Source organism: Panthera onca, chromosome A3 (assembly GCF_046562875.1).
Source record: "Panthera onca isolate mPanOnc1 chromosome A3, mPanOnc1 haplotype 2, whole genome shotgun sequence".
Taxonomy (NCBI): domain Eukaryota; kingdom Metazoa; phylum Chordata; class Mammalia; order Carnivora; family Felidae; genus Panthera; species Panthera onca.
The window spans coordinates 39,627,142-39,645,153 of NC_138341.1; the positions used below are offsets into that span (position 1 = coordinate 39,627,142).

The 18,012-nt window shown below is 42.5% G+C and overlaps 1 protein-coding gene across 6 annotated transcripts in view; it reads left to right on the top strand.

Annotated features, from left to right (window-relative positions):
- REEP1 (receptor accessory protein 1) overlaps window positions 1-18,012 on the top strand; it is a 110,422-nt gene that overhangs the window by 52,417 nt on the left and 39,993 nt on the right. For all 6 annotated transcript variants that reach the window (XM_078444691.2, XM_078444686.2, XM_060655949.3 and 3 more), the window contains exons 2-3: window positions 553-625; window positions 14,006-14,082. In XM_078444691.2, coding sequence (XP_078300817.1) covers window positions 553-625; window positions 14,006-14,082 — 150 coding nt within the window. The remainder of the gene's footprint in view (window positions 1-552; window positions 626-14,005; window positions 14,083-18,012) is intronic.

Consider the following 18,012-nt stretch of genomic DNA (forward strand, 5'->3'; position numbering starts at 1 on the left):
GTGGGGATGTGTGTATTGGGAAAGAGGGGTTGGCTTGATTGGATTTACGATTTGAAAAGCTGATTCTGGCTGCAGGATGTGGGAATCAAGCGTGAGGGGAGTGAAATTTGAAGGAACTTTAAGTGAAAAGTTTATTTTAGAGGAGGAAGCCCAAGGTATGGGTGGGCTTTATAGAGCAGCAGTGGGGATTAACAGGAGAGGAGAGTTTGACCTTTAATTTCAGGGGTCATGGCTGCTCAACTTGGCTTCCCACACCCACTCTCACCCCCGGTTTTGGCTTCCATGACCCTGGATCACTCTTTCATGTTGCCAAATCACAGACTGAAGGAAGGTGGATGTGCCACTGAAGTAGAAGACAGAGGTTCCAAGCACATCCCAGCTAGGGGAGGAAACCTGTAGGGCATTCATAAAACTAGATCAAGCCTCTCAGCAGCATTTTCTGGAGCATGGAGAAGTGTTTTTGGCATTGTAGACAGACCTTTTCCATCAAATAGGATGAATGAAAATGACATTTCTCTTTTCTCTCTCTCTCTTTCTCTGTCTTCCCTCCAGGCTTATATTTGGCACCCTTTACCCTGCGTATTATTCCTACAAGGCTGTGAAATCAAAGGACATTAAAGAATACGTAAGTAGCTCTTATTGGTGGGGGCCTGATGGTTGCGGGGAAGCTGGATGTGAAGTGTTGAGAGAAGCAGGATGCCCTATGCCCTCCTTGGTGCAGGCACTGAGAAGGGAATCCAGAATACTTAGAGGTTGGAGGACCATATTATTGCTGGGTGGCACCATCACAGCTCTAGATGTGCGGGGCACCTCTAGGCAGGAGAATCATCAGACTGCCCCTGCTCGACAAAGACCTACATGGGGTGGGTGATGAGGAAAGGGTACCCTATCCCATGGTAGCACAGAAACCCAGGTCAAAGTACAAAGCATGTGGATTTGGGCATCAGGAGTCTGAAGTCAAGTTCTGGCTCTGTCATTTGATTGATGCAATGCTGGACAGGAAACCTAACTTCCAAGAGCCTTGGATCCTAATCTGAGGGGTGGATATCAACAATCCCGGCCCCTAGCATTGCGAGGGACAAAGGGTCTTTGTTCTCCCTCTTTTACTCAGCTGTCATTTTAGAAGTTTGGCACAGGTAAAGAAATAAAGCATATTTGAAAGTCACTTTCTTTCTCAGATTTTCCAGGGTGCCTTTATGATGAAATCAGCCACCTCCAGATCAACTGCTACCAGAACTTCCCCCCCACCCCCGCCCCGTTCCCTCAGTTTCCCAGAACTGCTGGCCTGGGCTTGCATCTGCTATGAAGCAGGGGGTCTAGATAGGGGTGTGTTCTCTGGAGACTGGGTCCCTGGTATATTCGAGGGAATCTCGGAGTGTGAACTATAAATAGGTGTCAGGTTGCAAGCACAGAACCTCATGATTCGAGATTGGCTTGGCACAGGGGTAAAACACAAGGCAGCCTTTCCAAGAGAGAGCCTTGTCTCTGTCTTCCTTTCAGCCTGGGGTGCGGGAAAGCTGAGCCCGGTAAGGAGGCGTAATCGGGGCCACCGTGGTGCGGGGTCTGATCCTCTACTTTGCAGGGGCAGAAACTCAATTCTGTCAACTCATCTGGGGGAAGCTCAGACGCCGGTAAATTGTTTTGCTCTGACCAAACTCACAGGAGCCTGGTTTATGACTAAAATGGCAATTCATTAATTTGGAGTGAAAAATATCACTGACGAGCTGAGCAGCTGTTTGCGTTGGCTGGCGAGCACGAGCTTTTCCCAGGAGGGAAAACCTGAGAGTTAAGATTAGAAAGTTTCTTGGTAAAAATGGCATTGAGACAGAGGAGCCGCGTGGTATTAGGAGAGACCCGTCTGCTTTCCCTGCACTCGTTCACACGCACTCACACTCTCACTCCCTCTCACTTGCTTCACATGTGCTCTCACTCTCACACTCACACACACTTACATGCTCCCCAACATGTTCTCGCGTTCTCATGTGCTCTCACATACACTCATGTGCTCTCACTCTCACACACCCACACACACCCCTCACACCCCACACTCTCACATGCACTCTCACACACATTCACACTCACCATTACACTCACCTCTTTTCCTCCTTTTGACCACTAAGCCCATTTATCCAAGAAAGAAACCTGGAATTGCTTCCAACTTCCCCCTCCCCCTCACCACCCAGCCCTGTACACACACCTGGTTCGAGACAGCATCCCTCGTCCCTGCCCCCCTAATGATCCTTCAACCAGGCCTCTCCTCCTGTGCTGCCACTCTCTTAAATGCACTTCTCTTCGTGTTTTCCCTGGCGTGTTACAGTAGCCCACTGTATTAGTTTTTTATTGCCACTGTAACAAATTACCGGAATGCAGGGCCCTAGAACAACACAAAGGTATTGTCTCCCAGTGCTAGAAGTCTGAAGTGTCATGGGTCTCACTGTGTTCAAATCAAGCAGGGCTATCTTCCCTCTGGAGACTTTTTTTTTTTAACATTTTTATTTTTATTTTTGAGACAGGGAGAGACAGAGCATGAACAGGGGAGGGTCAGAGAGAGAGAGGGAGACACAGAATCCGAAACAGGCTTCAGGCTCTGAGCTGTCAGCACAGAGCCCGACGCGGGGCTCGAACTCACGGACCGCGAGATCATGACCTGAGCTGAAGTCGGCCGCTTAACCGACTGAGCCACCCAGGCGCCGCAGGAGACTTTAGGGGAGAGTCCATTTCCTCGTCTGTCCCAGTTCCTAGAGGCCAGCCGTGTCCCTTGGCTCGTGCCCCCCTTCCTCCATCTTCAGAGCCAGCGAGTAGCATCTCTGACCATTCTTCCATAGTCACATCTCACTGAGATGACAGCCAAGCTCACGTCACAGGAAGGCTCTGGTGAGGAATCTGCTGCCAATGTCACCACCAGGGACACTGGCTGCCAGCTATCTGTGCCTTGGTAACATTCCCTGAAGATTCAAAAATCCTAAATGCAAGTGTTTGATTTTTTTTCCTAAGCCTATATAACAGGCCTTGCCTCCCACAAACATCCTCGTACTGGGAGACTTTCACCAAATTAGAAGGCATTGGATGTTGGTAGAAAAAAACAAATATACATCTCCATGTCAGTTACCTCTTTGGCTGATCAACACCCACATTCACTCCTTTGCCCATATTTTGGCTTTAAAAAAAACTTTCCAACAAGAATGCTATATAATTTATGTCCTTGGCAAATCCAGATTTTATTTTATTTTTTTACCTGAGTCCAGCACCAGATCCAGTATTTCTGGCAAAGCCTTCTCCTCAGACTCTGACCTTAATGTGCAGAACTCTAAAAATTAAATTAGCAAGTGAACCATCATTGACGTACCCCATATACTATATGAGGGAGAGAAAGAGAATGCATAAGAATAAAACTAGTTAAAATATTTAAGTCTATACATAACACAGAAAGGAAGAAAATATGGATAGAAGCTATCGTCCTTAGTCATGTAAGTAGTCATGAGTTCATAGGTGATATTATGTATTCTGCTAAAAGATAATTTTTTAAAGGCAAACTCATGACTCTTGTACAAAAATAAAGTTGACACACATTGAAAGTTTTACTTAACTTATTAATTAATAAGGGAACCAGTAAGGTGTTACAAAAATAAAAACAATTCAAAGGAGATGCCAAAGAACAGACGTTATATAAGCAGGCAGGAATGATTAAATGAATTTGTTAATAGATATTCAGCTGACTTTGGGGGAGTGTGGGGAGATCAGTTGTACCTCTATGGACAAAATCATTTGCGTTGTAGTCAGTTTTCTATAACTTACAATGTTTTAAATTAAAAAACAATTTTTATGTTTATTTATTTTTGAGAGAGAGACAGGGCATGAGCGGGGGAGGGGCAGAGAGAGGGAGACACAGAATCTGAAACAGGTTCCAGGCTCTGAGCTGTCAGCACAGAGCCCGACACAGGGCTCAAACCCGCTAACTGTGAGATCATGACCTGAGCTGAAGTCAGACACTTAACAGACTGAGGCACCCAGGCGCCCCTACAACATTTAAAAATAGCTCAAAGATACTGAAAAACAAGACATGTAGAATCAACATAATTCAGAAGGGGGCTGTGGACAGCATCTAGCATTCTACAGGGTACCCATTCCAAAATCTTTCACCATTTTTCCTATTACTTCCTTTTTCTACCATTTAATCCATGTTCCCTTTGTCTTCAGTTAGAGCATTAGTGAGTGGGGTTCCTTATCCAGGGTGTGGCCTAAATCTTCATTCTTAGGGAATCTGAGGCCTTAGTAATCTTGCCTCTGTAAGGCCGTGGTAATGATCCACTGACTTTTACCTCTGAACAAGGCTGTACTCGCTTATATGAATGATCACACTCAGATTCCCCCCCAAGGTTCCTTAACTTCCATGCACCCTCCTTCCTGCCATGTTGTTTAGCGGCAACTCTGGTTCCCCTTGATAATCAGAATCAGTCACCCATGAAAGCCCATGAGTCGCTTTACTGTCTATTTCCTAGGGACATCGCAGTCCTGAAATGGCCAGGTAACAGTATAGTTTCTGCTTTCACTTCATTGGAAGCATTTGGTATCCCCAATGAAAGCATTCATCCCTCAGGTACCGTTAAGTATTAAAAAGCAGAACTCAGGGGCGCCTGGGTGGCTCAGTCGGTTGAGCGTCTGACTTCAGCTCAGGTCATGATCTCTCAGTCCGTGAGTTCCAGCCCCGCATCGGGCTCTGTGCTGAGGCTCAGAGCCTATGCTCAGAGCCTGGAGCCTGCTTCAGATTCTGTGTCTCCCTCTCTCTCTGACCCTCCCCCATTCATGCTCTGTCTCTCTCTGTCTCAAAAATAAATAAACATTAAAAAAAAATTTAAAAGAAAAGCAGAACTCAGAGGTTTGAGGGCAAAAAGAAAAATGTGAATCCGTTAGACCAGTGATTCTCAAACTTCAGTGTGCATATGGAACGAACAGAGGGTTTTACTAAAATGCAGACGCTGATCCATTAGGTCTGGGGTGTGTCCTGAGATTCTGCATCTCTAATAAGTTCCTAGGTAGTTCCAGTGGTCCTGGTCCATGAGCCACAAATTGAGTTGCAAGGAGCTAGCAAAAGGCCCAATCATAAGAAACACCACTCTCATTTCCTTGGTCCCTGAACCTTTAGATTCTGGCTCAGCTGGGGAAGCCTGTGTTGGTTACCGGTTCATGGAAGAAACTGCATCTTCCTGGGCAGTGCATCAACCACACAGAATGCTCACTGTTCCCACCTGGTTCTCTTCCTGAACTCTCCCAAAGCTGTTGCAACACAATTTAAGGCCAGCTGCCTCAGGGCAATGGAGGCAGAGGGGTTGGGGGGGAGGGGGGGCATGGTAAGATCAGAGACTTCCAAAAGGATCACCCTATTAACAGTCTTGGCTTTCTTTTGCTATAAAAGAAGGTTCTTGGTTAGAAAGAGTGTGGGGTGGCACGCATCAAAATGAAAAGGACACTGAGTCCACAGCTTACTCTGTGGCTGCCAGAAACTTGGGGGGGGGGGGGGGAGCAAGTCCACATGCAGAATAAATGAATGTTCCAGAAAAGACTCTACTTTTTCTGTGAGGGAAGATGTCTGGTACGATGAGCCTGCTCCCAGGAGTCTGGCTGAGGCCATGAGATAGGGTACCATCATAGAGGTTTTTGCTGCTGCTGGCAGCTTGGTCTCTGAGCAGTGGTTGTGGTCAGGTTGGCCTTGGTGAGAGGGATTCCACATCGCTAAGCCCATCTGCTACCTCTGTCACTTCCCCATGGCCACTGGTTTATGAGCACATTGAACATGCCCTATCACCCTGAGGAAAGTGTCTTGCTGACATCCACAGGGCTTGTCATCTATCCTCTTGATTACCAAAAGCATCCTCTGCCATGGGGACCTTTTGGTGAGCATGAGCAAGAACCACAAATATCTAAATTCCGTGGGTCGATTCACATCATTCCTAAACCACTTCGACACCAATCGCTCAATCTTGTTCCTTCCGGGTACCTTACTATTTAGTCGATCCTTATCTGGTGTTTTAAAATGTACCTGGGATTTGTTGGGGCACCTGGATGGCTCAGTCGGATAAGCATCCGACTTCGGCTCAGGTCATGATCTTGAGGTCTGTGAGTTCGAGCCCCATGTCAGGCTCTGCTAACAGCCTGCTAACAGCTAACAGCGAATTCTGTGACTCCTTCTCTCTCTGCCCCTCCCCTGCTCATGCTCTGTCTCTCTCTGTCTCAAAAATAAATAAAGATTTTTTAAAAAATTTAAAAAATAATAAAAAAATAAAATGTACCTGGGATTTGTTTTCATCGGGTTAGGTAAGGCATGCAGACATAGAAGTGACTGTCATGAAGGAAGAAGTTCTTACCATTTCCCGGAAGTAGGAGGCCCAGTGTGCCATGGAGGGCCACATGGGGGAACACCAGGGTCTGTCAGGAGTCAGAGGGAGCCACACTCTTTATTTTGGTGTCTTTGGGAAAGCCAAGGCTAAGCAGTGTAAGCAGGTTTAGGATTGGCTAGTTTGAGTAATTTCAGTGGGTTCTGGAGTGATTAGGGCTGGGGAATATTGGCTCAATCTGTGAGAGCTCTGTGAAAGAGGGAGTATGGAGTATGGGGTCTGGACTGGTCAGTTTGCATATGAAAGATGTGCTCCAGGGCAAGTCCTTTGCTATCTCTAAGTCTTGGCTAGTCCTGGGAGGGGCGGTCCTTCCCCAGCCGGTGAAACTTCAGATGCCAGAGAATCAGGAATACAGAAAATAAGAAAATACAGTTAATATACCTGGTGGCAGTGTAAAGGCATCACCTCAGGACATTTCTCCTTCCAGGCTAAGTGCACTGTTCAAAGTTCTGCCTGCAGGGGACTGTCACTTTTGCTACTCTCTCCAGGTCACCCCTGACTGTACAGCTGTCTGCCGTGAGCTCATGCTAACAGATGGTGCAGAGTGATCTGTAAACCAGGCTCATATTTTTTCTTTCTCAGTCACAGGCATAGGTAATTCTCTGTGGGGCTGAAACAAGGCTCGGATATGAAAGAGCGTGTGAAAGGCTCAAGAAATATTAGTGTGGCTGGTGTAGGGGAAGGTCCAAAGATGAGGTGAGGCAAAAGTGGTGACTAAGCCTACTACCTCCCCAGCCCATGGGGGAGGCCTTTTGAAGGCTGCCAGGAGTCCTGGGAGGTAGGGTCTGATGAGCTGTGCGATCTCAGCCTGCCTTTGTGGTTCATGAAAAGTGTCTAGGCTCTGCTTCCTACCCTCTTGCTATGGTCTAGAGTCTCAGCTCCTCACCTATCTCCTCACTCCTGAATCCTGCCCCTGACCAGTTGAGAGGGACTTCCCAGTCATGCTGTCAACGATCTATTCCTGAGTTGCTTCTGGACATTCCTTCTCAAATCAGCCTAGCTTCCTCTCTCTATTCTGGTGCTCTCTATTCTGGATGCTGGCCCACTCAGGCTTCCCCTCATCTTATAGTAAGTATTACATAGAATCCCTCAAACTTGGCAAGTTCTATTTCAAACCTTGGGGAAAAACAGCCATTACTTGGTTTCTCTGTGGCATGATGGGGAAAACCATTTCCTGGTAATTTATTTATGGTTTCCATCTCTGAGTCACATATTCCATTTACCCTGTTAGTCTCACTCAGCAAATCATTCTCAGACCCTTCTTTCTGCATGACAATATTTAAAGTGAAGGAGTGCATGATGGAAACTTCTTTAGGTTAACACTTCAAGCCTCCTCTTTGCCATGGCTCCCTCATCTTTGTCCATAGTTTCAACCTCCCTTCTGAGATTTGGTCTTATCCTTTATCAGGAGCCTGTTAGGCATTCTTCTTGAATGTCCTCTCAGACTCTCCTCAACATTATGCAGCTCAACTTCCTCCCTAAATTGCCTTTTTCTTTACTTTCTTGCTGGTGTGAGTGGCTCCATATCACACTATGCCTTAGCTTCAGCAAGCCCCTTTCCCCCTATGTATACCCAGCCATCCATTCAACAGGCACTCATGGGGAACATCTATTGCCTTGCAAGCTGTCTAATTTTGTCTCTTCTCCTCAAAAAGCCACCTAAACCAGTATTTACCAAAGCATATTCTTTCTCAACATATAAAAACCATCCTTTCTTGGGGCATCTGGGTGGCTTAGTCAGTTAAGCATCTGACTTTGGCTCAGGTCATGATCTCACAGTTCTTGAGTTCGAGCCCCATATTGGGTGAGCTTGAGTCCTGCTTCCAGTGAACACAAGCCCTGTTTCAGGTGACCCCCACTTCTCTCTGTATCCCTCCTCTCTCTCTGCCCCTAATAGGATTCTCTCTCTCCCTCTACCTCTGCCCCTCAATCACTTGTACCCTCTCTCTCTCTCGAAACAAACAAACCAACAAAACCCATCGTTTCTTTCCCATTCACAAAGCGAACATTCTAATCGAGTCATTCAAAACATATCCCTGTAGTATCTACTATGTGCCAATAATGGTTTTAAGTACTAGAGATATACTGATGTACAAGAATAACTTGTCTCCACTCTTAGGGAGCTTACAATTTAGTAATAAAATCATAGAAATAAATAGGTACTTTCAAAGCAGACTGGTAAGTGTATGACAGGGAGCATGTATGACAGCGTGGGAGGAAGAAAGGAGGGGGTACTTACTCAAACTTTGGACACTTCCTTGAGAAAATGATATTTAGGCTGAGATCTGAGGGCTGAAATCTGTAGGCAAAAGAAGGTGCACTGTTCAGAGAACTGAAAGAGGTTCATTATAATTGGAGTGAAAATTTCAAGAAAGTATTGGGGTGGAAGGGAGCTTTTTATGGAAATAATGAGGGTTTCATTTATGCAAGAACTTGTAAACCAATTTAAGAACAACAACAGTAGTCTTAACAACAGTATGGCACTGTTGAAGACTTTAAAGTAGGAAGGAGAATCTCAAATTTGGATTTAAGAAGATCATTCTCACTGGAATATGGAGGATAGATTAGTAGATTTGATTAAAGGTCAGATTAGGTCAGGGGTTTAGAGACCAAGAAAAAGGCTGTAGTTCTATTCTAGATAGGAGATATTGGTGGTCTGAAGTAAGCAAATGGCAAAGGGGATGGAGAGAAGATAGATTCAACAGAAATAAAAGACAGGAAGTGACAGAACTTGATGACTGATTGTCTGTATTAGGTGAGGAATGCAGAGTTTTCCCAGGGAGATTGTCTTATTTAGAGTTAGAAAAGAATGTCTAGGACAAAGCCTTGTGGGCGAACTGGTGAACCTGAGAAGTAGCCAGAAAGTCAAGAGGGAAACCAGGACAGTTGTGGTGTTGGGGGAGCTTTTCAGGAAATGATAGCTTTGTATCCATCTGGAAGTCAAGCAAATTTAGTAAACAAACTGAAAAAGGGTCAGCTATACTCCCTTGAAGTATGTTATAAAGTGGGAACCCCAGTGAGAGCAGTATTAATTTAATGAATGTAGTGCACTAAGTGGAGGATGAGGAAGTAGACACTGCGAGTATAGATGACTCACTAGAGAAGTTTATAGCTAAGGGTTGTTTAAAGGAAAGGGATTTTTTATTGTTGTTATCATTGTCCTTTTTTTTAAAGTTTATTTGTTTTGAGAGAAAAAGAGAAAGTGGGGGCCGGGCAGAGAGAGATGGGGAGAGACAATCCCAAGCAGGCTCTGTACTGCCAGGGCACAGATCCAGGGCTTGAACTCACAAGTGGTGAGATCATGACTTGGGCTGAAATAAAGAGTTGGATGCTTAATCAACTGAGCCACCCAGGTGCCCCTCATTGTCCTTTGTTTTTAATTGAAGATATTAAAGCATGGTTTGAGTGCTAAGAAGAAAAAGACAATAGAGTGGGAAATCAGGCTCCTGGTTGTGTATCTGGATACCATTGTTGGGAATTCCTGGATCCTGGGCCCTAGCATGCCTTGAAATGTACAGTTGGAAAGACCTTCTTTGCCCCCTACTGACAGTCCTGTTCTGCTGCAGGTACTCTTGATAACATGTAGTCTCTGAGACAGTAGTTACTTTTGATGGATTAAACCAGGGTGGTTACCAGGGGACAGTCATTTTTCTGAATAAAGAAGACCTCTAAATAATCTCTTGAGCCACATGTTTCAGAATCACAATGACAATGTGCATTCACCAGAACTGCCTTTATTTTTGAAAGATATTTTTGCTGGGTATAGAATTCTAGGTTGATTTATTTTCTTTCAGCACTTTAAATATTTTATTTCTTCTCGTATTCATCATTTCCTATGAAAAGTCATCTATTGTTGTTCCCCTGTAGGTAGTATGTCTTTCCCCCCACCTCTTAAGATTTTCTTTCTTTTTCAGCAATTTTACTGTGATGTGCCTGGGTGCGGTTTTCTTTGTATTTATCTTGTTTGAGGTTTTCTGAACTCCCTGGTTCTTTGGATTTGCTATTTTTGATTGATTCTGGAGAATTCAGTCATTATTTCTTAAAATAATTCTTATGTCCTATTCTCTTTTTCCTCTGAAAATTCCTATCCCATATATGTTAGTTCTTGATGCTGTTCCATAGGTATTGAGCCTCTCTGTTTTTTCCAATCTATATTTTTGTCTTATTGACTTATTGTCTTGTACTCAAGTTCACAGATCCTTTCTTTTGTTGCATCCAGCCTGCTCTTGATTCTGTTCAGTAATTTTAAAAATTTCAAATATTCTGTTTTTCAGTTTTAGGGTATCATTTGGTTCTTTTTAAAGAGTTTCCTTCTTTCTCTTGAAATTCCTCATCTCTTCATTCATTATATCTACTTTTTCCTATAGATTGTTTAACATATTTATATTTTTCAAGAAAAATAATATTGAATCCTACCTTGTCCTCCTAGGATAAGTGTCTTGTTAAGTGGTGACAGAAGAAAAATTTAGGTTTCATAAAAAAAAATTTGTTAATAAGTCATTATGTATTTGTATATCTTTTTTGGTGAGGTGTTCAGATGTTTTGCCCAGTTTTTAATTGGGTTGTTTATTTTTTATGAGATTTTTATGAATTTAAGAGTTCTTTGTATTTTTGGATATGGGTTCTTTATCAGATATATGTATTGAAAATATTTTCTCCCATTTTGTGGCTTATCTTTTATCTTAACAGTGTCTTGCAGAGCAGAAGTTTTTAATTTTAATGAAGTCCAAATTATGAATTTTTTTCTTCCATGGTTCATGCTATTGCTGTTGTATTTGAAACCTCATTGCCAAGCCCAAGGTCACCTAGGTTTTCTTCTGTGTTATCTTCTAGAAGTTTTATAGTTTTGCATCTTCCTTTAGGCCTATGATACATTTGGAGTTAATTTTTGTGAAAGTTGTAAGACCAGTGCCTAGATTCATTCATTTATTTATTCACTCATTTTCTTATTCACTTACTAATTTACTTATCTTTTTATTTCGTGTGATGTCCAGTTGCTCTAGCACCATTTGGGGGAGAAAAAAAACACTATTCTTTCTCCATTGAATTGCCTGTGCTGCTATGTCAAAGATCGATTAACTATACTTATAGGGTCTATTTCTGGGCTCTCTATTATATTTCTCTATTCTAAAAATAGATCTATTTATCTATTCCTTTAGCAATAACACTGTCTTGATCATTGTAGCTTTACAGTAAGTCTTGAAGTCAGATAGTGTCAGGCCTACAACTTTGTTCTTCTTCAGTATTATGTTGGCTATTCTTGGTCTTTCACCTTTCCAGATAAACTTTAGAATCAGTTTGTTCACATCCACAAAAGTATTTGCTGGCATTTTGATTTAGATTCATTCAATCTATAGATTAATTGGGGAGGAACTGACATTTTGATAATATTGAGTCTTCCTGTCCCTGAACATAGAATATGTCTCCATTTATTTAGCTCTTCTTTGATTTCTTTCTTCAGAGTTTGTAGTTTTCTTCATATAGATCTTTTATACATTTTGTTAGATATATTCCCGAGAAATTCATTTTTTTGCTGCTAATGTAAATGATACTGTTTTTTTAACTTTCAAGTTCCATTTGTCCAGATGTTTAGGAATGCAATTGACTTTTATATATTAACCTTATATCCTGTAATCTTGCTATAAGGTTAAGTTACATTCTTGTAAAGAATGTTGAGTTTTGTTCTAGTAGGTAGTTAAACTCATCTTGATCTTATGGCAGCTAAATTTTACATTTTATTGGGGCAAGGGTATTTCAGTTTTGTCCGTAGTCTTAGAGCTGATCTCTTAGTCCTGGGATGTAATGTTTCTTCCTAAGGTATGGCCTTTTAGATGTTTCAGTGGAAATTCTCAAATGTTTACGAAGTTCCTCTAACTTGGCAGGACTTGAACTCCAAACTCTGTTTCTACTACAGTGGGGTGAAATTAAATTTCTGCTCAACTTTTTCAGCTTTCCATCTTTGTTTTTTCTCAGAAACCTTGGAGTATTACCTGATTCTGTGCAATTCAGGGGCCAGGCAAATATTTAAAGGGAATTTATATGTGGAATTTGTGTCCTGCCCCCTTATAGCATCCTTGTATGTGATTTTTCCCTCTTAATTTCCAACATTTCTAGGGTCTCAAATTTCATTCTGCAGTTCCTCAGGCAAAAAGATAATGAGTTTCTTCCTGGGGCACCTGGATGACTCAGTCAGTTAAGCATCCACCTCTTGATTTTGGCTCAGCTGATGATTTCATGGTCATGGGAACTAGCCCTGTGTTCAGCTCTGCACTGGGTATGGAGCCTGCTTAACATTCTCTCTCTTCCTCTCCTTTTGCCCCTCCCCTGTTCATGCACATGTGCATGTCACTCTCTTTAAAAAAAAAAAAAAAGAAAAGAAAAGAAAAAGAAAAGGACTATGGGTTTCTTCTTGAGTTCTATCTGCCCCATGATTTGCCAGCTGGGGATTGTTCCCAGCCACATTAACATGGATCTATCCTGGTGTGGTTTCCTTATTTTAAGAGTTAAATCCCTTCCAGTTTCTGCCAGCTTTTGATAGTTTCCTAGTACCTTCAAACAGTTGTTTTTAAATATTTTGTTTAGGGGTGCCTGGGTGACTCATTCAGTTAAATACCCGACTTTGGTTCAGGTCATGATCTCACAGTTCATGAGTTTGAGCCCCACATCGGGCTCACTGGTATCAGCGCAGAGCCTGCTTCAGATCCTCTGTTCCCTTCATTCTCTGCCCCTCCTACACTTGTGCTCTCTCTCTCTCTTTCAAAAATAAGCAAACATTAAAAAAATTAAATATTTTGTTTAGAGTTTGTTATCATTGTTGGCAGGAAAGCTAGTCAAATACCTCACTCCACCATGACCAGAAACTAGAAGGAGAAGACTAAGGAATTTGGACTTAATTCTGCAGTCTGGAAGATTTTATGTTAGGGAGTAGTCTGATAAGTTTTTGGTTTTGGGAGATTAGTATAGAGGTTGTTTATAGGATGGGTTGGTGGGAGCGGGGGGATACCCTAAGACAAAGGAAGCAGTCGGAAGACTCTTGCAGTAGTTCAGGAGATAGGTGACAAAGACTTTACTGGGGGAGAGAGGCAGTTGAAATGGATAGAGATGTTCACGTGGGAGAGACTTTTTAAAAACGATCCAGTTTCTGTGAGGAGTTGTGAGACTTTTCCACAGGAAAGCTTTCTTAAGTGACCACCATTACATCCCAGAAAGTCTCATCTGGTTAAAGTTCTTTCCAAAGTGTGTCTCTCCAGTGTAAACTCTGGAGAGTTTACTAACCTGGTGTTAGTCTTGGAAAAAATGGCCTAACTGAATCCTGAGTCACTCCTGGTCTGCAGGTCCCCCTAGCTTACCTGAGGGCTACTGAAGGTCACCCAGAGACTACTTGGACCTGGAGCCCGGATCACTTGTGGAAAAAGTGTGTTTGCCTCCAGACCCAAGGCCTGGAGTGGAACTGGACACGGGCTATGGAAGAATAGGGAGAAGGGGTTACAAATGCTGGATATACTACCGGAACATACCTCATTGTCCACTTTTTCCTCTTCTTCTTGATGTTGGGCAGCTGGCTATTTAGCCCTGACATTTTCTACTAGCTTTGTTGCTTTCTCTTTCAACAGGTCAAATGGATGATGTACTGGATTATATTTGCACTTTTCACCACAGCAGAGACATTTACCGACATCTTCCTTTGTTGGTAAGTTACTCCAGGAACTGGGACTTTTCAAGGGAAGATGTTGCCTTGTGTCAGTGGAGAGATGGGAAAGGTCTGAAAGCAGTCTCAAACCTTACTTCAGAATAGAAAAGCAAGTGCAGGATGTTAACTGGGATATTTTTAATAAATTAGTCTATAAAGTCTTCAAGTAAATATTTATTCAGTGACTTTATAAGAGCAGGTATTTTTCTTAAAATACAATGATATAATGATGGACAGAATAAGGAGTTCCTCAGTTAATGGAGTTAGTAAAGAAGCATTCAGATGTCAAAAAAAGGCAAAGAAAGCAGTATACAAAAGTTTCTCCTTACCTAATAAAACTGGGTTTCTCTCAAACACCATTCACTCTCACCATAACTACTATTTACAGCTGTATATACTTTTTAAATATTTATTTAAATATTTCTTTCTTTTTTAAACAATGATATTATAGTATATGTAATGGTTCTCACTTTGCTTATTAAATTTATTTTTTAAACACTTTCATATAAGCATAAATAGATCTACATATTTTTTCAATGGCCACATGGAATTTCATGGTGTAGATGGACCATAATTTATTTAATCAATCCCCTTTGGATGAAAAAAAATTTCCCATTATAAACAATGCAGCTATTACAGCAATGGAGCAAGTAAAAATTGTAAGCTAGGTCTATGTACTGATATACTGTATCTTCTTAGGTGAGAGAGACTATGAATAATATATAGTATCTTATTTACATTGAAAGGGCCTGGGTTTCTCTGTACATATGTGAATATATATTAAAGGAGTTTGGAAATACCTATCAGTTAACCAGAGGTATTTTTGCAACTTGGAATCATGGGGTTAGTTTTGTACTTGCTGTTTTGCATGAATGTTATACCATGATCAGTTATCATCGGAGAAGATAGTAAAAATATTTCCATTTTGGAGAAAGTCCATACCCAAAAAGGAGCAGTATGAATTTATTCTCCAGGATGTCACAGGCCAAGGGCCAGACCTGAACACTGTTTCTGTGAATCCTATTTGGTTTTGTTTTTTTAAGTTTATTTATTTATTCTCCAACACAACCTGAGCCAAAACCGAGAGTCAGATGCTTAACCAACTAAGCCACCCAGGCGTCCCCTGTGAATCCTATTTTGAATCAGTGGTCTTAATGACCTTAGTATATAGTTTCTTCCCTGAGGGATCCCAGCTTTCACTTCCACTGGGAGAAATAGATGTCTTAACCATTGTGGCCTCAAGCTGTAGGGAAGAAATGTGGATTACCTAATTTAACAAGTTTGTGCCATCCTGCACTGCCCTGCCCCCAGATAAATAACAGACTCAGGATGGGGCTGAGTCTCTGGGAGTGAAGAAAGAGCTCTGCTGAGCTATTTTTCATCTTCCCCAGGTCCAGGGGCTGGCAGTACGAGTCAGACCCCATATTGTTCAGAGCTGCATTGGGGAGGCTCCTGTGTCCCATGGAGATGAGAGCAACAGGCTAGGCCCAGTGAAGGACTGTATAGTCATTTAAGCATCATGGCTAGCACCTCATGGCTAAGTCTTCCCTCTTAACAATGTCCTGTGCCTGGTGCTGAGTGGCCTCCTGTCCTCCTATCCCTCCTCATGAACTTCAAGGGGGATAGTGTTAGTCTTACGAGCTCTTTCTCAGGGACATTGGCATTTCAGTCTCACTGCTTTTGACTAAGTGAAAATCCAGTCTAATGATGGATGTGCCCCTCCCTGGTAGCTGGACTATGTTTTTACCCATGGCCCCAGAACTTTAGAGTTTCATACCTAATAAATGCTTAGCAACTATTTCTGGAGTTGATTTGATTTTGATTTTGGGAAGTATATTAGCTTTCCATTGCTGCTGTAACAAACTGTCACAAATTTAGGAGCTTAAAGCAACAGAAATGTATCATTTCAGTTTCTATGAGTCAGAAGTCCAGGTAGAATCAACTAAGTCCTCTGCTTAGGGACTCACAAGGCCAAAATCGGTGTGGGCCAGTCTGGGCTCTTATCTGGAGACTTGGGGGGTAGAGTCTACTTCAGGCTCATTTTGATTGTTGGCGGAATTCAATTCCTTGTGGCTGTAAGACTGAGGTCCCCATTTCCTTGGCGTGCCTCCTTTCGTCTTCAAGCCAACGATGGCGTGTCAAATCCTTTTCATGCTTCAAATCTCCGCCTTCTGCTACCAGCCAGAGGAAGGTCTCTGCTTTTGCTTTTAAGGGATCATGTTATTAGATTAGGCCTACCCCAATAACCCAATATAATTTCCCTATTTTAAAGTCAGCTGATTAATAATCTCAGTTACTTCTTCAGAATCCCTTTTACCATGTTAAGGGAACAAAGTCTGGGAGTAACATCAGAATGAGAAAGTCATAGGACCAAAATTCTGCCTACCACAGAAGGGCCTCTGATACCTGGTGTATTGGGCATGTGTGCACAGGTATGGGTAGAATCCCTCTCTTCCTGATCCACGTGGAGGCCTCATCTGGCCCATCTTAGTGGTAGCTGCCCAGGTGGCTTATGGGTGGGAAGTGAAGGTGTTGCCCATGTCCTGCTGCTTCTACAGGGAAGAGGTTGGGAACCTTCCCTGACGGCTTTATTCTACAGCCTGGTGATACCCTCAGACTGCTTTCTCTTTTTCTGCCAACCTCCAGCCATTATAGGTCATAGTTGTCCTCTGGCAGAATCTTCGTAATCCTTCCTCCTTCTTGCTCTGGGAATGGCGCAGAACAGGCTGATCACACAGACAGAGCCCCTATTTCCCTTTCAGGGATATGAACACCAGCTCAGCAGCTCTGACCTCTTTTTATAATGAGAGAGAAAGAGAGAGATTGCTGTTTTTCCTGGAAGCACCTTCTGGCTTCCTGGGGAGCATCGTTAACTTTGGTTCACTTCCAAGATTGGAGATGGCCCCACACTCCTCACTCATCCTCACTCCTCTCTCTCCGCCCCTCCCCTGGGGCAGTTTTCTCTTCATAGTTAAGACTTTCTATCTTGATGTAAACAGCAATTGTATATGGTCACAGGACAGATAGACGGTGGCTTGCTTCCTAATTTCTACAGGTGATTTAATTTAGTTTTTTTTTTAACAATTATAAAATACTATATCACATGGCAAAATGAAATTGAAACAGTACACCAAAAAGTAAGTCCCTCCTCTCTCCAGGCCTTCAGTCTGTCTCCCCGGGGGCACCCCTGTTAAAAGTTACTTGTGTTCTCTTCCAGAAATTTTCTATACCCATTAATTGCATGTATTTTGACAATTCCATCACTTGTCCAACCCTCTTAGAAAATAGCTATGGGAATGCAAGCTGGTGCAGCCACTCTGGAAAACAGTATGGAGGTTCCTCAAAAAACTAAAAATGGAACTACCCTACAACCCAGCAATTGCACTACTAGGCATTTATCCACGGGATACAGGTGTGCTGTTTCAAAGGGACACGTGCACCCCCACGTTTATAGCAGCACTATCAACAGTAGCCAAAGTATGGAAAGAGCCCAAATGTCCATCGATGGATGAATGGATAAAGAAGATATGGTGTATATATATACAATGGAGTATTACTTGGCAATCAAAAAGAATGAAATCTTGCCATTTGCAACTACGTGGATGGAACTGGAAGGTATTATGCTAAGTGAAATTAGTCAGAGAAAGACAAAAATCATATGACTTCACTCATATGAAGACTTTAAGAGACAAAACAGATGAACATAAGGGAAGGGAAACAAAAATCATATAAAAACAGGGAGGGGGACAAAACAGAAGAGACTCATAGATATGGAGAACAAACTGAGGGTTACTGGAGGAGTTGTGGGAGGGCGGATGGGCTAAATGGGTAAGGGGCATTAAGGAATCTACTCCTGAAATCATTGTTTCACTATATGCTAACTAATTTGGATGTAAATTTTAAAAAATAAAAAATAAAATTAAAAAAAAA